Below are 24,238 nucleotides of genomic sequence, written 5' to 3'. Positions count from 1 at the left end.
GGAGTTACCGTACACACAGTCCCCGGTCCCCGTGTCCCACACTCGGAGTTACCGTACACAGTCCCCGTGTCCCACACTCGGAGTTACCGTACACACAGTCCCCGGTCTCCGTGTCCCACACTCGGAGTTACCGTACACAGTCCCCGTGTCCCACACTCGGAGTTACCGTACACACAGTCCCCGGTCTCCGTGTCCCACACTCGGAGTTACCGTACACACAGTCCCCGGTCTCCGTGTCCCACACCCGGAGTTACCGTACACACAGTCCCCTGTCCCCGTGTCCCACACTCGGAGTTAGCGTACACACTGTCTCCGTGTCCCACACTCGGAGTTACCGTACACACAGTCCCCGTGTCCCACACCCGGAGTTACCGTACACACAGTCCCCGTGTCCCACACTCGGAGTTACCGTACACACAGTCCCAGTGTCCCACACCTGGAGTTACCGTACACACAGTCCCCTGTCCCCGTGTCCCACACTCGGAGTTACCGTACACACAGTCCCCGTGTCCCACACTCGGAGTTACCGTACACACAGTCCCCGTGTCCCACACTCGGAGTTACCGTACACACTGTCCCCGGTCCCCGTGTCCCACACTCGGAGTTACCGTACACACAGTCCCCGTGTCCCACACTCGGAGTTACCGTACACACTGTCCCCGGTCCCCGTGTCCCACACTCGGAGTTACCGTACACACAGTCCCCGTGTCCCACACTCGGAGTTACCGTACACACGGTCCCCGGTCCCCGTGTCCCACACTCGGAGTTACCATACACACAGTCCCCGTGTCCCACACTCGGAGTTACCGTACACACAGTCCCCGTGTCCCACACTCCGAGTTACGGTACACACAGTCCCCGTGTCCCACACCCGGAGTTATCGTACACACAGTCCCCTGTCCCCGTGTCCCACACTCGGAGTTACCGTACACACAGTCTCCGTGTCCCACACTCGGAGTTACCGTACACACAGTCCCCGTGTCCCACACTCGGAGTTACCGTACACACAGTCTCCGTGTCCCACACTCGGAGTTACCGTACACACAGTCCCCGTGTCCCACACTCGGAGTTACCGTACACACAGTCCCCGTGTCCCACACTCGGAGTTACCGTACACACAGTCCCTGTGTCCCACACTCGGAGTTACCGTACACACAGTCCCCGGTCTCCGTGTCCCACACTCGGAGTTACCGTACACACAGTCCCCGTGTCCCACACTCGGAGTTACCGTACACACAGTCTCCGTGTCCCACACTCGGAGTTACCGTACACACAGTCCCCGTGTCCCACACTCATAGTTACCGTACACACAGTCTCCGTGTCCCACACTCGGAGATACCGTACACACAGTCCCCGTGTCCCACACTCGGAGTTACCGTACACACAGTCCCCGTGTCCCACACTCGGAGTTACCGTACACACAGTCCCCGTGTCCCACACTCGGAGTTACCGTACACACAGTCCCCGTGTCCCACACTCGGAGTTACCGTACACACAGTCCCCGGTCCCCGTGTCCCACACTCGGAGTTACCGTACACACTGTCCCCGTGTCCCACACTCGGAGTTACCGTACACACTGTCCCCGGTCCCCGTGTCCCACACTCGGAGTTACCGTACACACAGTCCCCGTGTCCCACACTCGGAGTTACCGTACACACAGTCCCCGGTCCCCGTGTCCCACACTCGGAGTTACCGTACACACTGTCCCCGTGTCCCACACTCGGAGTTACCGTACACACTGTCCCCGGTCCCCGTGTCCCACACTCGGAGTTACCGTACACACAGTCCCCGTGTCCCACACCTGGAGTTACCGTACACACAGTCCCCGGTCCCCGTGTCCCACACTCGGAGTTACCGTACACACAGTCCCCGTGTCCCACACTCTGAGTTACCGTACACACAGTCCCCGTGTCCCACACTCTGAGTTACCGTACACACAGTCCCCGTGTCCCACACTCGGAGTTACCGTACACACAGTCCCCGTGTCCCACACTCGGAGTTACCGTACACACAGTCCCCTGTCCCCGTGTCCCACACTCGGAGTTACCGTACACACAGTCCCCGTGTCCCACACTCGGAGTTACCGTACACACTGTCCCCGGTCCCCGTGTCCCACACTCGGAGTTACCGTACACACAGTCCCCGGTCCCCGTGTCCCACACTCGGAGTTACCGTACACACAGTCCCCGTGTCCCACACTCGGAGTTACCGTACACACAGTCCCCGTGTCCCACACTCGGAGTTACCGTACACACAGTCCCCGGTCCCCGTGTCCCACACTCGGAGTTACCGTACACACAGTCCCCGGTCCCCGTGTCCCACACTCGGAGTTACCGTACACACAGTCCCCTGTCCCCGTGTCCCACACTCGGAGTTACCGTACACACAGTCCCCGTGTCCCACACTCGGAGTTACCGTACACACAGTCCCCGTGTCCCACACTCGGAGTTACCGTACACACAGTCCCCGTGTCCCACACTCGGAGTTACCGTACACACAGTCCCCGGTCCCCGTGTCCCACACTCGGAGTTACCGTACACACTGTCCCCGGTCCCCGTGTCCCACACTCGGAGTTACCGTACACACAGTCCCCGTGTCCCACACTCGGAGTTACCGTACACACAGTCCCCGTGTCCCACACTCGGAGTTACCATACACACTGTCCCCGTGTCCCACACTCGGAGTTACCGTACACACAGTCCCCGGTCCCCGTGTCCCACACTCGGAGTTACCGTACATACTATCCCCGTGTCCCACACTCGGAGTTACCGTACACACAGTCCCCGTGTCCCACACTCGGAGTTACCGTACACACTGTCCCCGTGTCCCACACTCGGAGTTACCGTACACACAGTCCCCGTGTCCCACACTCGGAGTTACCGTACACACAGTCCCTGTGTCCCACACTCGGAGTTACCGTACACACAGTCCCCGTGTCCCAAACTCGGAGTTGCCGTACACACTGTCCCCGTGTCCCACACTCGGAGTTACCGTACACACAGTCCCCTGTCCCCGTGTCCCACACTCGGAGTTACCGTACACACAGTCCCCGTGTCCCCGTGTCCCACACTCGGAGTTACCGTACACACAGTCCCCGTGTCCCACACTCGGAGTTACCGTACATACTGTCCCCGTGTCCCACACTCGGAGTTACCGTACACACAGTCCCCGGTCCCCGTGTCCCACACTCGGAGTTACCGTACACACAGTCCCCGGTCCCCGTGTCCCACACTCGGAGTTACCGTACACACAGTCCCCGGTCCCCGTGTCCCACACTCGGAGTTACCGTACACACAGTCCCCGGTCCCCGTGTCCCACACTCGGAGTTACCGTACACACAGTCCCCGGTCCCCGTGTCCCACACTCGGATTTACCGTACACACAGTCCCCGTGTCCCACACTCGGAGTTACCGTACACACAGTCCCCGGTCCCCGTGTCCCACACTCGGAGTTACCGTACACACAGTCCCCGTTTCCCTCACTCGGAGTTACCGTACACACAGTCTCCGTGTCCCACACTCGGAGTTACCGTACACACTGTCCCCGTGTCCCACACTCGGAGTTACCGTACACACAGTCCCCAGTCTCCGTGTCCCACACTCAGAGTTACCGTACACACAGTCCCCGTGTCCCACACTCGGAGTTACCGTACACACAGTCCCCGTGTCCCACACTCGGAGTTACCGTACACACAGTCCCCGATCCCCGTGTCCCACACTCGGAGTTACCGTACACACAGTCCCCGTGTCCCACACTCGGAGTTACCGTACACACAGTCCCCGTGTCCCACACTCGGAGTTACCGTACACACAGTCCCCGGTCTCCGTGTCCCACACTCGGAGTTACCGTACACACAGTCCCCGTGTCCCACACTCGGAGTTACCGTGCACACAGTCCCCGTGTCCCTCACTCGGAGTTACCGTACACACAGTCCCCGTGTCCCACACTCGGAGTTACCGTACACACAGTCCCCGTGTCCCACACTCGGAGTTACCGTACACACAGTCCCCGTGTCCCACACTCGGAGTTACCGTACACACAGTCCCCGTGTCCCACACTCGGAGTTACCGTACACACAGTCCCCGTGTCCCACACTCGGAGTTACCGTACACACAGTCCCCGGTCCCCGTGTCCCACACTCGGAGTTACCGTACACACTGTCCCCGGTCCCCGTGTCCCACACTCGGAGTTACCGTACACACAGTCCCCTGTCCCCGTGTCCCACACTCGGAGTTACCGTACACACAGTCCCCGTGTCCCACACTCGGAGTTACCGTACACACAGTCCCCGGTCCCCGTGTCCCACACTCGGAGTTACCGTACACACAGTCCCCGGTCCCCGTGTCCCACACTCGGAGTTACCGTACACACAGTCCCCTGTCCCCGTGTCCCACACTCGGAGTTACCGTACACACAGTCCCCGTGTCCCACACTCGGAGTTACCGTACACACAGTCCCCGTGTCCCACACTCGGAGTTACCGTACACACAGTCCCCGTGTCCCACACTCGGAGTTACCGTACACACAGTCCCCGGTCCCCGTGTCCCACACTCGGAGTTACCGTACACACTGTCCCCAGTCCCCGTGTCCCACACTCGGAGTTACCGTACACACAGTCCCCGGTCCCAGTGTCCCACACTCGGAGTTACCGTACACACAGTCCCCGTGTCCCACACTCGGAGTTACCGTACACACAGTCCCCGTGTCCCACACTCGGAGTTACCGTACACACAGTCCCCGTGTCCCACACTCTGAGTTACCGTACACACAGTCCCCGGTCCCCGTGTCCCACACTCGGAGTTACCATACACATTATCCCCGTGTCCCACACTCGGAGTTACCGTACACACAGTCCCCGTGTCCCACACTCGGAGTTACCGTACACACTGTCCCCGTGTCCCACACTCGGAGTTACCGTACACACAGTCCCCGTGTCCCACACTCGGAGTTACCGTACACACAGTCCCCGTGTCCCACACTCGGAGTTACCGTACACACAGTCCCCGTGTCCCACACTCGGAGTTACCGTACACACAGTCCCCGGTCCCCGTGTCCCACACTCGGAGTTACCGTACACACAGTCCCCGTGTCCCACACTCGGAGTTACCGTACACACAGTCCCCGGTCCCCGTGTCCCACACTCGGAGTTACCGTACACACAGTCCCCGGTCCCCGTGTCCCACACTCGGAGTTACCGTGCACACAGTCCCCGGTCCCCGTGTCCCACACTCGGAGTTACCGTACACACAGTCCCCGGTCCCCGTGTCCCACACTCGGAGTTACCGTACACACAGTCCCCGGTCCCCGTGTCCCACACTCGGAGTTACCGTACACACAGTCCCCGGTCCCCGTGTCCCACACTCGGAGTTACCGTGCACACAGTCCCCGTCTCCCCGTGTCCCACACTCGGAGTTACCGTACACACAGTCCCCGGTCCCCGTGTCCCACACTCGGAGTTACCGTACACACAGTCCCCGGTCCCCGTGTCCCACACTCGGAGTTACCGTACACACAGTCCCCGGTCCCCGTGTCCCACACTCGGAGTTACCGTACACACAGTCCCTGTGTCCCACACTCGGAGTTACCGTACACACAGTCCCCGTGTCCCACACTCGGAGTTACCGTACACACAGTCCCCGGTCCCCGTGTCCCACACTCGGAGTTACCGTACACACAGTCCCCGTGTCCCACACTCGGAGTTACCGTACACACAGTCCCCGTGTCCCACACTCGGAGTTACCGTACACACAGTCCCCGTGTCCCACACTCGGAGTTACCGTACACACAGTCCCCGTGTCCCACACTCGGAGTTACCGTACACACAGTCCCTGTGTCCCACACTCGGAGTTATCGTACACACAGTCCCCGTGTCCCACACTCGGAGTTACCGTACACACAGTCCCCGGTCCCCGTGTCCCACACTCGGAGTTACCGTACACACAGTCCCCGTGTCCCACACTCGGAGTTACCGTACACACAGTCCCTGTGTCCCACACTCGGAGTTACCGTACACACAGTCCCCGTGTCCCACACTCGGAGTTACCGTACACACAGTCCCCGTGTCCCACACTCGGAGTTATCGTACACACAGTCCCCGTGTCCTACACTCGGAGTTACCGTACACACAGTCCCCGTGTCCCACACTCGGAGTTACCGTACACACAGTCTCCGTGTCCCACACTCGGAGTTACCGTACACACAGTCCCCGGTCTCCGTGTCCCACACTCGGAGTTACCGTACACACAGTCCCCGTGTCCCCGTGTCCCACACTCGGAGTTACCGCACACACAGTCCCCGTGTCCCACACTCGGAGTTACCGTACACACAGTCCCCGTGTCCCACACTCGGAGTTACCGTACACACAGTCCCCGTGTCCCACACTCGGAGTTACCGTACACACAGTCCCCGTGTCCCACACTCGGAGTTACCGTACACACAGTCCCCGGTCTCCGTGTCCCACACTCGGAGTTACCGTACACACAGTCCCCGTGTCCCACACTCGGAGTTACCGTACACACAGTCCCCGTGTCCCACACTCGGAGTTACCGTACACACAGTCCCCGTGTCCCACACTCGGAGTTACCGTACACACTGTCCCCGTGTCCCACACTCGGAGTTACCGTACACACAGTCCCCGTGTCCCACACTCGGAGTTACCGTACACACAGTCCCCGGTCCCCGTGTCCCACACTCGGAGTTACCGTACACACAGTCCCCGTGTCCCACACTCGGAGTTACCGTACACACAGTCCCCGTGTCCCACACTCGGAGTTACCGTACACACAGTCCCCGTGTCCCACACTCGGAGTTACCGTACACACAGTCCCCGTGTCCCACACTCGGAGTTACCGTACACACAGTCCCCGGTCTCCGTGTCCCACACTCGGAGTTACCGTACACACAGTCCCCGTGTCCCTCACTCGGAGTTACCGTACACACAGTCCCCTGTCCCCGTGTCCCACACTCGGAGTTACCGTACACACAGTCCCCGTGTCCCACACTCGGAGTTACCGTACACACAGTCCCCGTGTCCCACACTCGGAGTTACCGTACACACAGTCCCCGTGTCCCACACTCGGAGTTACCGTACACACTGTCCCCGTGTCCCACACTCGGAGTTACCGTACACACAGTCCCCGTGTCCCACACTCGGAGTTACCGTACACACAGTCCCCGGTCCCCGTGTCCCACACTCGGAGTTACCGTACACACAGTCCCCGTGTCCCACACTCGGAGTTACCGTACACACAGTCCCCGGTCCCCGTGTCCCACACTCGGAGTTACCGTACACACAGTCCCCGTGTCCCACACTCGGAGTTACCGTACACACAGTCCCCGTGTCCCACACTCGGAGTTACCGTACACACAGTCCCCGGTCTCCGTGTCCCACACTCGGAGTTACCGTACACACAGTCCCCGTGTCCCTCACTCGGAGTTACCGTACACACAGTCCCCTGTCCCCGTGTCCCACACTCGGAGTTACCGTACACACAGTCCCCGGTCCCCGTGTCCCACACTCGGAGTTACCGTACACATAGTCTCCGTGTCCCACACTCGGAGTTACCGTACACACTGTCCCCGTGTCCCACACTCGGAGGTACCGTACACACAGTCCCCGGTCTCCGTGTCCCACACTCGGAGTTACCGTACACACAGTCCCCGTGTCCCACACTCGGAGTTACCGTACACACAGTCCCCGTGTCCCACACTCGGAGTTACCGTACACACAGTCCCCGTGTCCCACACTCGGAGTTACCGTACACACAGTCCCCGTGTCCCACACTCGGAGTTACCGTACACACAGTCCCCGTGTCCCACACTCGGAGTTACCGTACACACAGTCCCCGTGTCCCACACTCGGAGTTACCGTACACACAGTCCCCGGTCCCCGTGTCCCACACTCGGAGTTACCGTACACACAGTCCCCGTGTCCCACACTCGGAGTTACCGTACACACAGTCCCCGGTCCTCGTGTCCCACACTCGGAGTTACCGTACACACAGTCCCCGTGTCCCACACTCGGAGTTACCGTACACACAGTCCCCGTGTTCCACACTCGGAGTTACCGTACACACAGTCCCCGTGTCCCTCACTCGGAGTTACCGTACACACAGTCCCCGTGTCCCACACTCGGAGTTACCGTACACACAGTCCCCGTGTCCCACACTCGGAGTTACCGTACACACAGTCCCCGTGTCCCACACTCGGAGTTACCGTACACACAGTCCCCGTGTCCCACACTCGGAGTTACCGTACACACAGTCCCCGTGTCCCACACTCGGAGTTACCGTACACACAGTCCCCGTGTCCCACACTCGGAGTTACCGTACACACAGTCCCCGGTCCCCGTGTCCCACACTCGGAGTTACCGTACACACAGTCCCCGTGTCCCACACTCGGAGTTACCGTACACACTGTCCCCGTGTCCCACACTCGTAGTTACCGTACACACAGTCCCCGGTCTCCGTGTCCCACACTCGGAGTTACTGTACACACAGTCCCCGTGTCCCACACTCGGAGTTACCGTACACACAGTCCCCGTGTCCCACACTCGGAGTTACCGTACACACAGTCCCCGTGTCCCACACTCGGAGTTACCGTACACACAGTCCCCGTGTCCCACACTCGGAGTTACCGTACACACAGTCCCCGTGTTCCACACTCGGAGTTACCGTACACACAGTCCCCGGTCCCCGTGTCCCACACTCGGAGTTACCGTACACACAGTCCCCGTGTCCCACACTCGGAGTTACCGTACACACAGTCCCCGGTCCCCGTGTCCCACACTCGGAGTTACCGTACACACAGTCCCCGTGTCCCACACTCGGAGTTACCGTACACACAGTCCCTGTGTCCCACACTCGGAGTTACCGTACACACAGTCCCCGGTCTCCGTGTCCCACACTCGGAGTTACCGTACACACAGTCCCCGTGTCCCACACTCGGAGTTACCGTACACACAGTCTCCGTGTCCCACACTCGGAGTTACCGTACACACAGTCCCCGTGTCCCACACTCATAGTTACCGTACACACAGTCTCCGTGTCCCACACTCGGAGATACCGTACACACAGTCCCCGTGTCCCACACTCGGAGTTACCGTACACACAGTCCCCGTGTCCCACACTCGGAGTTACCGTACACACAGTCCCCGTGTCCCACACTCGGAGTTACCGTACACACAGTCCCCGTGTCCCACACTCGGAGTTACCGTACACACAGTCCCCGGTCCCCGTGTCCCACACTCGGAGTTACCGTACACACTGTCCCCGTGTCCCACACTCGGAGTTACCGTACACACTGTCCCCGGTCCCCGTGTCCCACACTCGGAGTTACCGTACACACAGTCCCCGTGTCCCACACTCGGAGTTACCGTACACACAGTCCCCGGTCCCCGTGTCCCACACTCGGAGTTACCGTACACACTGTCCCCGTGTCCCACACTCGGAGTTACCGTACACACTGTCCCCGGTCCCCGTGTCCCACACTCGGAGTTACCGTACACACAGTCCCCGTGTCCCACACCTGGAGTTACCGTACACACAGTCCCCGGTCCCCGTGTCCCACACTCGGAGTTACCGTACACACAGTCCCCGTGTCCCACACTCTGAGTTACCGTACACACAGTCCCCGTGTCCCACACTCTGAGTTACCGTACACACAGTCCCCGTGTCCCACACTCGGAGTTACCGTACACACAGTCCCCGTGTCCCACACTCGGAGTTACCGTACACACAGTCCCCTGTCCCCGTGTCCCACACTCGGAGTTACCGTACACACAGTCCCCGTGTCCCACACTCGGAGTTACCGTACACACTGTCCCCGGTCCCCGTGTCCCACACTCGGAGTTACCGTACACACAGTCCCCGGTCCCCGTGTCCCACACTCGGAGTTACCGTACACACAGTCCCCGTGTCCCACACTCGGAGTTACCGTACACACAGTCCCCGTGTCCCACACTCGGAGTTACCGTACACACAGTCCCCGGTCCCCGTGTCCCACACTCGGAGTTACCGTACACACAGTCCCCGGTCCCCGTGTCCCACACTCGGAGTTACCGTACACACAGTCCCCTGTCCCCGTGTCCCACACTCGGAGTTACCGTACACACAGTCCCCGTGTCCCACACTCGGAGTTACCGTACACACAGTCCCCGTGTCCCACACTCGGAGTTACCGTACACACAGTCCCCGTGTCCCACACTCGGAGTTACCGTACACACAGTCCCCGGTCCCCGTGTCCCACACTCGGAGTTACCGTACACACTGTCCCCGGTCCCCGTGTCCCACACTCGGAGTTACCGTACACACAGTCCCCGTGTCCCACACTCGGAGTTACCGTACACACAGTCCCCGTGTCCCACACTCGGAGTTACCATACACACTGTCCCCGTGTCCCACACTCGGAGTTACCGTACACACAGTCCCCGGTCCCCGTGTCCCACACTCGGAGTTACCGTACATACTATCCCCGTGTCCCACACTCGGAGTTACCGTACACACAGTCCCCGTGTCCCACACTCGGAGTTACCGTACACACTGTCCCCGTGTCCCACACTCGGAGTTACCGTACACACAGTCCCCGTGTCCCACACTCGGAGTTACCGTACACACAGTCCCTGTGTCCCACACTCGGAGTTACCGTACACACAGTCCCCGTGTCCCAAACTCGGAGTTGCCGTACACACTGTCCCCGTGTCCCACACTCGGAGTTACCGTACACACAGTCCCCTGTCCCCGTGTCCCACACTCGGAGTTACCGTACACACAGTCCCCGTGTCCCCGTGTCCCACACTCGGAGTTACCGTACACACAGTCCCCGTGTCCCACACTCGGAGTTACCGTACATACTGTCCCCGTGTCCCACACTCGGAGTTACCGTACACACAGTCCCCGGTCCCCGTGTCCCACACTCGGAGTTACCGTACACACAGTCCCCGGTCCCCGTGTCCCACACTCGGAGTTACCGTACACACAGTCCCCGGTCCCCGTGTCCCACACTCGGAGTTACCGTACACACAGTCCCCGGTCCCCGTGTCCCACACTCGGAGTTACCGTACACACAGTCCCCGGTCCCCGTGTCCCACACTCGGATTTACCGTACACACAGTCCCCGTGTCCCACACTCGGAGTTACCGTACACACAGTCCCCGGTCCCCGTGTCCCACACTCGGAGTTACCGTACACACAGTCCCCGTTTCCCTCACTCGGAGTTACCGTACACACAGTCTCCGTGTCCCACACTCGGAGTTACCGTACACACTGTCCCCGTGTCCCACACTCGGAGTTACCGTACACACAGTCCCCAGTCTCCGTGTCCCACACTCAGAGTTACCGTACACACAGTCCCCGTGTCCCACACTCGGAGTTACCGTACACACAGTCCCCGTGTCCCACACTCGGAGTTACCGTACACACAGTCCCCGATCCCCGTGTCCCACACTCGGAGTTACCGTACACACAGTCCCCGTGTCCCACACTCGGAGTTACCGTACACACAGTCCCCGTGTCCCACACTCGGAGTTACCGTACACACAGTCCCCGGTCTCCGTGTCCCACACTCGGAGTTACCGTACACACAGTCCCCGTGTCCCACACTCGGAGTTACCGTGCACACAGTCCCCGTGTCCCTCACTCGGAGTTACCGTACACACAGTCCCCGTGTCCCACACTCGGAGTTACCGTACACACAGTCCCCGTGTCCCACACTCGGAGTTACCGTACACACAGTCCCCGTGTCCCACACTCGGAGTTACCGTACACACAGTCCCCGTGTCCCACACTCGGAGTTACCGTACACACAGTCCCCGTGTCCCACACTCGGAGTTACCGTACACACAGTCCCCGGTCCCCGTGTCCCACACTCGGAGTTACCGTACACACTGTCCCCGGTCCCCGTGTCCCACACTCGGAGTTACCGTACACACAGTCCCCTGTCCCCGTGTCCCACACTCGGAGTTACCGTACACACAGTCCCCGTGTCCCACACTCGGAGTTACCGTACACACAGTCCCCGGTCCCCGTGTCCCACACTCGGAGTTACCGTACACACAGTCCCCGGTCCCCGTGTCCCACACTCGGAGTTACCGTACACACAGTCCCCTGTCCCCGTGTCCCACACTCGGAGTTACCGTACACACAGTCCCCGTGTCCCACACTCGGAGTTACCGTACACACAGTCCCCGTGTCCCACACTCGGAGTTACCGTACACACAGTCCCCGTGTCCCACACTCGGAGTTACCGTACACACAGTCCCCGGTCCCCGTGTCCCACACTCGGAGTTACCGTACACACTGTCCCCAGTCCCCGTGTCCCACACTCGGAGTTACCGTACACACAGTCCCCGGTCCCAGTGTCCCACACTCGGAGTTACCGTACACACAGTCCCCGTGTCCCACACTCGGAGTTACCGTACACACAGTCCCCGTGTCCCACACTCGGAGTTACCGTACACACAGTCCCCGTGTCCCACACTCTGAGTTACCGTACACACAGTCCCCGGTCCCCGTGTCCCACACTCGGAGTTACCATACACATTATCCCCGTGTCCCACACTCGGAGTTACCGTACACACAGTCCCCGTGTCCCACACTCGGAGTTACCGTACACACTGTCCCCGTGTCCCACACTCGGAGTTACCGTACACACAGTCCCCGTGTCCCACACTCGGAGTTACCGTACACACAGTCCCCGTGTCCCACACTCGGAGTTACCGTACACACAGTCCCCGTGTCCCACACTCGGAGTTACCGTACACACAGTCCCCGGTCCCCGTGTCCCACACTCGGAGTTACCGTACACACAGTCCCCGTGTCCCACACTCGGAGTTACCGTACACACAGTCCCCGGTCCCCGTGTCCCACACTCGGAGTTACCGTACACACAGTCCCCGGTCCCCGTGTCCCACACTCGGAGTTACCGTGCACACAGTCCCCGGTCCCCGTGTCCCACACTCGGAGTTACCGTACACACAGTCCCCGGTCCCCGTGTCCCACACTCGGAGTTACCGTACACACAGTCCCCGGTCCCCGTGTCCCACACTCGGAGTTACCGTACACACAGTCCCCGGTCCCCGTGTCCCACACTCGGAGTTACCGTGCACACAGTCCCCGTCTCCCCGTGTCCCACACTCGGAGTTACCGTACACACAGTCCCCGGTCCCCGTGTCCCACACTCGGAGTTACCGTACACACAGTCCCCGGTCCCCGTGTCCCACACTCGGAGTTACCGTACACACAGTCCCCGGTCCCCGTGTCCCACACTCGGAGTTACCGTACACACAGTCCCTGTGTCCCACACTCGGAGTTACCGTACACACAGTCCCCGTGTCCCACACTCGGAGTTACCGTACACACAGTCCCCGGTCCCCGTGTCCCACACTCGGAGTTACCGTACACACAGTCCCCGTGTCCCACACTCGGAGTTACCGTACACACAGTCCCCGTGTCCCACACTCGGAGTTACCGTACACACAGTCCCCGTGTCCCACACTCGGAGTTACCGTACACACAGTCCCCGTGTCCCACACTCGGAGTTACCGTACACACAGTCCCTGTGTCCCACACTCGGAGTTATCGTACACACAGTCCCCGTGTCCCACACTCGGAGTTACCGTACACACAGTCCCCGGTCCCCGTGTCCCACACTCGGAGTTACCGTACACACAGTCCCCGTGTCCCACACTCGGAGTTACCGTACACACAGTCCCTGTGTCCCACACTCGGAGTTACCGTACACACAGTCCCCGTGTCCCACACTCGGAGTTACCGTACACACAGTCCCCGTGTCCCACACTCGGAGTTACCGTACACACAGTCCCTGTGTCCCACACTCGGAGTTACCGTACACACAGTCCCCGTGTCCCACACTCGGAGTTACCGTACACACAGTCCCCGGTCCCCGTGTCCCACACTCGGAGTTACCGTACACACAGTCCCTGTGTCCCACACTCGGAGTTACCGTACACACAGTCCCCGTGTCCCAAACTCGGAGTTACCGTACACACTGTCCCCGTGTCCCACACTCGGAGTTACCGTACACACAGTCCCCTGTCCCCGTGTCCCACACTCGGAGTTACCGTACACACAGTCCCCGTGTCCCCGTGTCCCACACTCGGAGTTACTGTACACACAGTCCCCGTGTCCCACACTCGGAGTTACCGTACACACTGTCCCCGTGTCCCACACTCGGAGTTACCGTACACACAGTCCCCGGTCCCCGTGTCCCACACTCGGAGTTACCGTACACACAGTCCCCGGTCCCCGTGTCCCACACTTGGAGTTACCGTACACACAGTCCCCGGTCCCCGTGTCCCACACTCGGAGTTACCGTACACACTGTCCCCGGTCCCCGTGTCCCACACTCGGATTTACCGTACACACAGTCCCCCGTGTCCCACACTCGGAGTTACCGTACACACAGTCCCCGGTCCCCGTGTCCCACACTCGGAGTTACCGTACACACAGTCCCCGTGTCCCTCACTCGGAGTTACCGTACACACAGTCCCCGGTCCCCGTGTCCCACACTCGGAGTTACCGTACACACTGTCCCCGTGTCCCACACTCGGAGTTACCGTACACACAGTCCCCGGTCTCCGTGTCCCACACTCGGAGTTACCGTACACACAGTCCCCGTGTCCCACACTCGGAGTTACCGTACACACAGTCCCCGATCCCCGTGTCCCACACTCGGAGTTTCCGTACACACAGTCCCCGTGTCCCACACTCGGAGTTACCGTACACACAGTCCCCGTGTCCCACACTCGGAGTTACCGTACACACAGTCCCCGGTCCCCGTGTCCCACACTCGGAGTTACCGTACACACAGTCCCCGTGTCCCACACTCGGAGTTATCGTACACACAGTCCCCGTGTCCTACACTCGGAGTTACCGTACACACAGTCCCCGTGTCCCACACTCGGAGTTACCGTACACACAGTCTCCGTGTCCCACACTCGGAGTTACCGTACACACAGTCCCCGGTCTCCGTGTCCCACACTCGGAGTTACCGTACACACAGTCCCCGTGTCCCCGTGTCCCACACTCGGAGTTACCGCACACACAGTCCCCGTGTCCCACACTCGGAGTTACCGTACACACAGTCCCCGTGTCCCACACTCGGAGTTACCGTACACACAGTCCCCGTGTCCCACACTCGGAGTTACCGTACACACAGTCCCCGTGTCCCACACTCGGAGTTACCGTACACACAGTCCCCGGTCTCCGTGTCCCACACTCGGAGTTACCGTACACACAGTCCCCGTGTCCCACACTCGGAGTTACCGTACACACAGTCCCCGTGTCCCACACTCGGAGTTACCGTACACACAGTCCCGTGTCCCACACTCGGAGTACCGTACACACTGTCCCCGTGTCCCACACTCGGAGTTACCGTACACACAGTCCCCCGTGGTCCCACACTCGGAGTTACCGTACACACAGTCCCCGGTCCCCGTGTCCCACACTCGGAGTTACCGTACACACAGTCCCCGTGTCCCACACTCGGAGTTACCGTACACACAGTCCCCGTGTCCCACACTCGGAGTTACCGTACACACAGTCCCCGTGTCCCACACTCGAGTTACCGTACACACAGTCCCCGTGTCCCACACTCGGAGTTACCGTACACACAGTCCCCGGTCTCCGTGTCCCACACTCGGAGTTACCGTACACACAGTCCCCGTGTCCCTCACTCGGAGTTACCGTACACACAGTCCCCTGTCCCCGTGTCCCACACTCGGAGTTACCGTACACACAGTCCCCGTGTCCCACACTCGGAGTTACCGTACACACAGTCCCGTGTCCACACTCGGAGTTACCGTACACACAGTCCCCGTGTCCCACACTCGGAGTTACCGTACACACTGTCCCCGTGTCCCACACTCGGAGTACCGTACACACAGTCCCCGTGTCCCACACTCGAGTTACCGTACACACAGTCCCCGGTCCCCGTGTCCCACACTCGGAGTTACCGTACACACAGTCCCCGTGTCCCACACTCGGAGTTACCGTACACACAGTCCCCGGTCCCCGTGTCCCACACTCGGAGTTACCGTACACACAGTCCCCGTGTCCCACACTCGAGTTACCGTACACACAGTCCCCGTGTCCCACACTCGGAGTTACCGTACACACAGTCCCGGTCTCCGTGTCCCACACTCGGAGTTACCGTACACACAGTCCCCGTGTCCCTCACCTCGAGTTACCGTACACACAGTCCCCTGTCCCCGTGTCCCACACTCGGAGTTACCGTACACACAGTCCCCGGTCCCCGTGTCCCACACTCGGAGTTACCGTACACATAGTCTCCGTGTCCCACACTCGGAGTTACCGTACACACTGTCCCCGTGTCCCACACTCGGAGGTACCGTACACACAGTCCCCGGTCTCCGTGTCCCACACTCGGAGTTACCGTACACACAGTCCCGTGTCCCACACTCGGAGTTACCGTACACACAGTCCCCGTGTCCCACACTCGAGTTACCGTACACACAGTCCCCGTGTCCCACACTCGGAGTTACCGTACACACAGTCCCCGTGTCCCACACTCGGAGTTACCGTACACACAGTCCCCGTGTCCCACACTCGGAGTTACCGTACACACAGTCCCCGTGTCCCACACTCGGAGTTACCGTACACACAGTCCCCGGTCCCCGTGTCCCACACTCGGAGTTACCGTACACACAGTCCCCGTGTCCCACACTCGGAGTTACCGTACACACAGTCCCCGGTCCTCGTGTCCCACACTCGGAGTTACCGTACACACAGTCCCCGTGTCCCACACTCGGAGTTACCGTACACACAGTCCCCGTGTTCCACACTCGGAGTTACCGTACACACAGTCCCCGTGTCCCTCACTCGGAGTTACCGTACACACAGTCCCCGTGTCCCACACTCGAGTTACCGTACACACAGTCCCCGTGTCCCACACTCGGAGTTACCGTACACACAGTCCCCGTGTCCCACACTCGGAGTTACCGTACACACAGTCCCGTGTCCCACACTCGGAGTTACCGTACACACAGTCCCCGTGTCCCACACTCGAGTTACCGTACACACAGTCCCCGTGTCCCACACTCGGAGTTACCGTACACACAGTCCCCGGTCCCCGTGTCCCACACTCGGAGTTACCGTACACACAGTCCCCGTGTCCCACACTCGGAGTTACCGTACACACTGTCCCCGTGTCCCACACTCGTAGTTACCGTACACACAGTCCCCGGTCTCCGTGTCCACACTCGGAGTTACTGTACACACAGTCCCCGTGTCCCACACTCGGAGTTACCGTACACACAGTCCCCGTGTCCCACACTCGGAGTTACCGTACACACAGTCCCCGTGTCCCACACTCGGAGTTACCGTACACAGTCCCGTGTCCACACGGGTTACCGTACACACAGTCCCCGTGTTCCACACTCGGAGTTACCGTACACACAGTCCCCGGTCCCCGTGTCCCACACTCGGAGTTACCGTACACACAGTCCCCCGTGTCCCACACTCGGAGTTACCGTACACACAGTCCCCGGGTCCCCCGTGTAGTCCCCGGTCCCCGTGTCCCACACTCGGAGTTACCGTACACACAGTCCCCGTGTCCCACACTCGGAGTTACCGTACACACAGTCCCCGTGTCCCACACTCGGAGTTACCGTACACACAGTCCCCGTGTCCCTCACTCGGAGTTACCGTACACACAGTCCCCGTGTCCCACACTCGGAGTTACCGTACACACAGTCCCCCGTGTCCCACACTCGGAGTTACCGTACACACAGTCCCCGTGTCCCACACTCGGAGTTACCGTACACACAGTCCCCGTGTCCCACACTCGGAGTTACCGTACACACAGTCCCCGTGTCCCACACTCGGAGTTACCGTACACACAGTCCCCGTGTCCCACACTCGGAGTTACCGTACACACAGTCCCCGTGTCCCACACTCGGAGTTACCGTACACACAGTCCCCGTGTCCCACACTCGGAGTTTCCGTACACACAGTCCCCGGTCCCCGTGTCCCACACTCAGAGTTACCGTACACACAGTCCCCGTGTCCCACACTCGGAGTTACCGTACACACAGTCCCCGTGTCCCACACTCGGAGTTACCGTACACACAGTCCCCGGTCCCCGTGTCCCACACTCGGAGTTACCGTACACACAGTCCCCATGTCCCACACTCGGAGTTACCGTACACACAGTCCCCGTGTCCCACACTCGGAGTTACCGTACACACAGTCCCCGGTCTCCGTGTCCCACACTCGGAGTTACCGTACACACAGTCCCCGTGTCCCACACTCGGAGTTACCGTACACACAGTCCCCGTGTCCCACACTCGGAGTTACCGTACACACAGTCCCCGTGTCCCACACTCGGAGTTACCGTACACACAGTCCCCGTGTCGCACACTCGGAGTTACCGTACACACAGTCCCCATGTCCCACACTCGGAGTTACCGTACACACAGTCCCCGTGTCCCACACTCGGAGTTACCGTACACACAGTCCCCGTGTCCCACACTCGGAGTTACCGTACACACAGTCCCCGGTCTCCGTGTCCCACACTCGGATGTTATTCGGGTGTGACCATTTGCTGGGAGTATTCTGCCTGTGGTTGATGCGGTTTTCCCTGGTATCCCGGATTGGGATGTGCTCCATGATCCGGATTTGCTGTCACCTGTTGCTTGTGTTACTAGTTGGGTTTGGTTGGGATCTTGCTGTGCAGTCACTGCCTGTCCCCCATTCCTGAGGTGATGGTGTTTATTTCTCATTCTGACTGACCATTCCTCTCTTCTTTACTCCCTCTCCTTCCCCATCCCCCACTCTCTCTCTCTCTCCCTCTCCCCCCATCTCTCCTTCACTCCCTCCATCCCTCACCCCATCCCACCCCTGCCTCCCTCCCTCTCTCCTCCCCTCACCCCTCACCTCACCCCTCACCTCTCCCCTCACCCCTCACCTCTCCCCTCACCCCTCTATCCTCCCCTCACCCCTCACCTCTCCCCTCACCCCTCTCCCCTCCCCTCTCCCATCACCCCTCTCTCCTCCCCTCACCCCTCACCCCTCCCCTCACCTCTCCCCTCACCCCACCCCTCTCCTCTCCCCTCACCCCTCACCTCTCCCCTCACCCCTCCCCTCTCCTCTCCCCTCACCCCTCACCTCTCCCCTCACCCCTCTCTCCTCCCCTCTCCCCTCCCCTCTCCCATCACCCCTCTCTCCTCCCCTCACCCCTCACCCCTCCCCTCACCTCTCCCCTCACCCCTCCCCTCTCCTCTCCCCTCACCCCTCACCTCTCCCCTCACCCCTCACCTCTCCCCTCACCCCCTCTCTCCTCCCCTCACCCCTCACCGTTCCCCTCACCTCTCCCCTCACCCCTCCCCTCTCCTCTCCCCTCACCCCTCACCTCTCCCCTCACCCCTCACCTCTCCCCTCACCCCTCTCTCCTCCCCTCACCCCTCACATCTCCCCTCACCCCTCTCCCCTCCCCTCTCCCATCACCCCTCTCTCCTCCCCTCACCCCTCACCCCTCCCCTCTCCTCTCCCCTCACCCCTCCCCTCTCCTCTCCCCTCACCCCTCACCCCCTCCCCTCACCCCTCGCCTCTCCCCTCACCGCTCACCCCCTCCCCTCACCACACCCCCTCACCTCTCCCCTGTCCTCTCCCCTGACCTCTCCCCTCCCCTCTCTCCTCCCCTCACCTTTCTCCTCCCCTCACCCCTCACCTCTCCCCTCCCCTCACCCCTCACCTCTCCCCTCCCCTCACCCCTCACCTCACCCCTCACCTCTCCCCTCCCCTCTCCCCTCACCCCTCACCTCACCCCTCACCCCTCCCCTCACCCCTCACCCTTCACCTCTCCCCTCACCCTTCACCTCTCCCCTCACCTCTCCCCTCACCTCTCCCCTCACCTCTTCCCTCTCCCCTCGCCCCTCACCTCTCTCCCCTCACCTCTCCCCTCACCTCTCCCCTTCACCTCTTCCCTCTCCCCTCGCCCCTCACCTCTCTCCCCTCACCTCTCCCCTCACCTCTCCCCTTCACCTCTTCCCTCTCCCCTCGCCCCTCACCTCTCCCCTCACCCTTCACGTCTCTCCTCACCCCTCACCCCTCACCTCTCTCCTCACCTCTCCCCTCACCCCTCGCCTCTCCCCACACTCCTCACCTCTCCCCTCACCTCTCTCCTCGCCTCTCCCCTCAATCCTTGCCTCTCCCCACACCCCTCACCTCCCCCCTCACCCCTACCCTCTCCCCTCGCCTCTCCCCTTGCCTCTCCCCACACTCTTCACCTCTCCCCTCACCTCCCCCCTCACCCCTCTCCCCTCACCTCTCCCCTCACCCCTCGCCTCTCCCCACACTCCTCACCTCTCCCTTCACCTCTCTCCTCGCCTCTCCCCTCAATCCTTGCCTCTCCCCACACCCCTCACCTCCTCCCTCACCCCTACCCTCTCCCCTCGCCTCTCCCCTTGCCTCTCCCCACACTCTTCACCTCTCCCCTCACCTCCCCCCTCACCCCTCTCCCCTCACCTCTCCCCTCACCCCTCGCCTCTCCCCACACTCCTCACCTCTCCCTTCACCTCTCTCCTCGCCTCTCCCCTCAATCCTTGCCTCTCCCCACACCCCTCACCTCCTCCCTCACCCCTACCCTCTCCCCTCGCCTCTCCCCTTGCCTCTCCCCACACTCTTCACCTCTCCCCTCACCTCCCCCCTCACCCCTCTCCCCTCCCCTCTCCCCTCACCCCTCTGCCTCCTAACACTCCCACCACCCACCCCCGGCCCCCCCGACAGTTCTCCCCCAGGCCAGGACCCCCGCTCCCCGACCCCTTGCCCCTCTGACCCCTGCCCCCTGGGCGGTGCCCGCGCTCCGAAGCAGACAGCGGTGGTCTTCCTGAAGACCCACAAAACCGCCGGCAGCACGGTGCAGAACATCCTGTTCCGCTTTGCGGAACGTCACGGCATTACCGTGGCCCTGCCGGGGGGCCTGTGCGGGGAGCGGGACCACCAGTTCTGTTACCCGCGCAGGTTCAGCCGCCGCTACGTCCACCCTCTGACCCGGGCCCCGGGCATTGTGGCTTCCCACCTCCGGCCGGGCCTATCCGAACTCCGAAGCCTGGCTCCCGCCGGCGCCGCCTTCATCACCATTGTCCGTGAGCCTGCCGCCATGTTCGAGTCCCTCTTCTCCTACTACGGCCAGCACTCGGCGTCCTTCCGGAACGTTCCGGGCCGCTCCATCGCCACCCTTCCTCCGCAGGCCCGAGGCCTACTACCTCCCGGGGGAGCGCTACGCCATGTACGCCCGCAACTCCCTGCTCTTTGACCTGGGCGGCGACCCCAACCGTGACCCCGGTGACGAGGCCTACCTGCAGGCCTTCATCCTGGGCCTGGAGTCTGTCTTCTCCCTCGTCATGGTGGCCGAGTACTTCGACGAGTCCCTCGTGCTCCTGCGCCGGCTGCTGTCCTGGGACCTGAAGGACGTCACTTACGTGAGGCTGAACGCCCGGAGTGAGGCATCCCGGTCCCGGCTAGGCCGGGAGCAGGCCGAGCGGGCCCGTCGCTGGAACTGGCTGGACACCCGGCTCTACAGGCACTTCAACGCCAGCCTGTGGGCCAAGCTGAGGGCCCTGGGGCCTGAGTGCCTGGGCCAGGAGCTCACCCTCCTGAGGCAGGCCAACCGCAGGTTGGCCCGTGACTGCTTCGGGCCCGAGGCCGGGCCTGAAGCCTCACCGCCCGCCCGCCAGGCCTCCCAGATCCGAGACAAGGAGCTGCGGCCTTGGCAGCCCAGCCGCAGCGTCAGTATCCTGGGCTACGAGCTACCCCAAAACCTCTCCCTGCCCCCTGCCCTGGCCACCTCCTGCCTGCGCCTCATCACCCCCGAGGTCTCCTACTCCCACCGTCTCCTCAGGAAGACCACTGACAGGCATGCCAGTGAGAACTGGGCCCAAGGCCTGAGCTAGGCCTTAGGCCTCTGCGACCCTGTAGAAAACCATCTGGGAGCAACTCAGTTGAGAAATCATCCCTCCATCCCTGAATTAATGCTCCCTCATGCGACTGGGCCCAGTATTTATTGCCCTGCCCCTAATTGCCCCTTGAGACGGTGTGTTAGAGGGCTGTTCCTTAGGGAGGGAGTCCCAGGATTCTGACCCAGCCAGACTGAGGGAACGGCGAGATATTTCCAAGTCGGGATGGTGAGGGGCTCGGAGGGGAACTTGCAGGGGGTGGGGTTCCCATGTATCTGCTGCCCCTTGTCCTTCTGGGTTTGGAAGGTGACTTAAAGGTGTCGATCAATTTAGTCAATTTAGTGAGTTAACCCCGTGATGAATTCATTGATTACCCGACTACCAGAAGTTGCCAACTGATTATCCACCAATTCCTAGTTAATCAGCAAATTAATAACTGAGTATTATTTACTTCTGCTATCGAACAGCAACCAATCGCTGAAAATCAATTAATTCCATTATTGATTAGCAAATAATGACTGAGTTATAATTAATTCCCGTATTGATCGACAATTAATAGCCAAATATTAGTTAATTCCAAGATTGATCAATATTTAATAACTGGATATTAATCAATTCCAGTACAATCGATGATTAATAACTGAATATTAATTATGTCCTGTATCAATCAATAATTAGTTACTGAATATTAATCAATTCCAGTACAATTGATCATGAATAACTGAATATTAATTATTTCCAGTGTTGATCAATAATTAATAACTGAATATTAATCAATTCCAGAATGATTGATAATTAATAACTGAATATTAATTATTTCCTGTATCAATCAATAATTAGTTACTGAATATTAATCAATTCCAGTACAATTGATCATGAATAACTGAATATTAATTAATTCTGTTACTGATTGACAATTAACAAGTAATAATTAATTTGGGGATCGAACAACGATTAATGACTGAGTCATAATTACTTCTGACATCAATTAATAATTAACTAGCGAACATCAACGCAGCCCATTATTGATCCTCAGTAATTAAGTTGACTGGTCATTAGCAATCGAAATATTAATTGATTTATTAACTGATCAGTAGTTAGTGTAGAGCGTGTGTTGCTGGAACAGCACGGTGGGTCAGGAAATGTCCGAGGACCAGGAGAGGCAACGTTTCAGGCATAAGCCCTTCATCAGGAATGAACGTTAGGAATGAACGTTAGGAATGAATGTTCGGAACGAACGTTAGGAATGAACGTTAGGAACGAACGTTAGGAATGAACGTTCGGAATGACCGTTCGGAATGAACGTTAGGAATGAAAACGTTAGGGAATGAACGTTAGGGAATGAACGTTCGGAATGAACGTTCGGAATGACCGTTCGGCCGCTAGTTATTCACTGGATAACGAACAGGGTGAAAGAGTTGGTCAGTTGTTCAGTTGGTAATTAGTAAATGGATCAATGATTAAGTTAACTCCTACAAACGGATCGCTCCTTAATATCAGTCAGAGGGTTGAACAGTTTGATGTTGGGCAGTAGTTGGGGGGGGGGGGGGGGGTACTTCATGCAAAGTTGCAAGCTGATGTTGAAGGCCTGACTGATGGACTCGGGGGGGAGGGTTGGGGTACAGGAGGGGAGGGGGTCCATCCTGGGATGGGCTGGACCACCCCATTACATGACAGGACTATCTGATAGGTGACCTCTGGTATACCTGGTATATCTCAGACCAGCACCTCACCCAGACCCACCCCACCTCCCCCAAAAAGGTTAACCCCCTGGAAACCTCCTCCGCTGACCCCCTCCATCTCCCACCCGCCCCCCCCAGTGGGTGTTGTTGGGGGGGGGGGGGTGCAAACTACATGGAAGATCGCAGGCCAATGGTGATGCCTCCCTTGGTTGAGTTGACCCCCCCGCTCCCCAACCTCACTTGCCACACCTCACCGACGAGAGAGAGAGAGATGTTGCAACCTGCCCCAACCCTCCCCCCATATCCGCCTGTCCCTCCCTTCACCACCCCCCCTCCCTCCCTCCAACTTCTGGGGCACAAACAGGCGGAGGGGGAAGATGAGGTGCCCCACTTGGATCACCCCACCGCCAAACCTCGCGCCCTCCGAACCGCAGAGCTCACGGCCACCTCCCTCCCCCACCTCCCCGGACGGCTGCGACCCAACAGGAAGAACCAACCTGCTCCTCGATGAGGCCTTCCACAGTCGAATGTCCAGCTCCAAGTGATGGGCCAACAACATGCAGAGCTGGTGCAATGGCAGAGCTGTGCGAGAGAAAGGGAGGATGTGAGAGAGAGAGCTGGAGGA

General features: G+C 59.9%; 1 protein-coding gene across 1 annotated transcript in view; it reads left to right on the top strand.

Moving 5' to 3' along the window:
• Positions 1-22,264, top strand: part of gal3st3 (galactose-3-O-sulfotransferase 3) — a 121,403-nt gene extending 99,139 nt beyond the window's left edge. Inside the window, 2 exon segments of the mRNA XM_072551170.1 lie at positions 20,763-21,213; positions 21,215-22,264. Of these exon segments, the coding sequence (XP_072407271.1) occupies positions 20,763-21,213; positions 21,215-21,928 (1,165 nt within the window). The 3' untranslated portion in view covers positions 21,929-22,264.
• Positions 22,265-24,238: the final 1,974 nt, after the last annotated feature.

The sequence above is a fragment of the Chiloscyllium punctatum genome, chromosome 31 (assembly GCF_047496795.1).
Source record: "Chiloscyllium punctatum isolate Juve2018m chromosome 31, sChiPun1.3, whole genome shotgun sequence".
NCBI classification, from domain to species: Eukaryota; Metazoa; Chordata; class Chondrichthyes; order Orectolobiformes; family Hemiscylliidae; genus Chiloscyllium; species Chiloscyllium punctatum.
The sequence above is the reverse complement of the archived record's forward strand: the minus strand, read 5'-3'. Positions and strand labels throughout refer to the sequence as shown.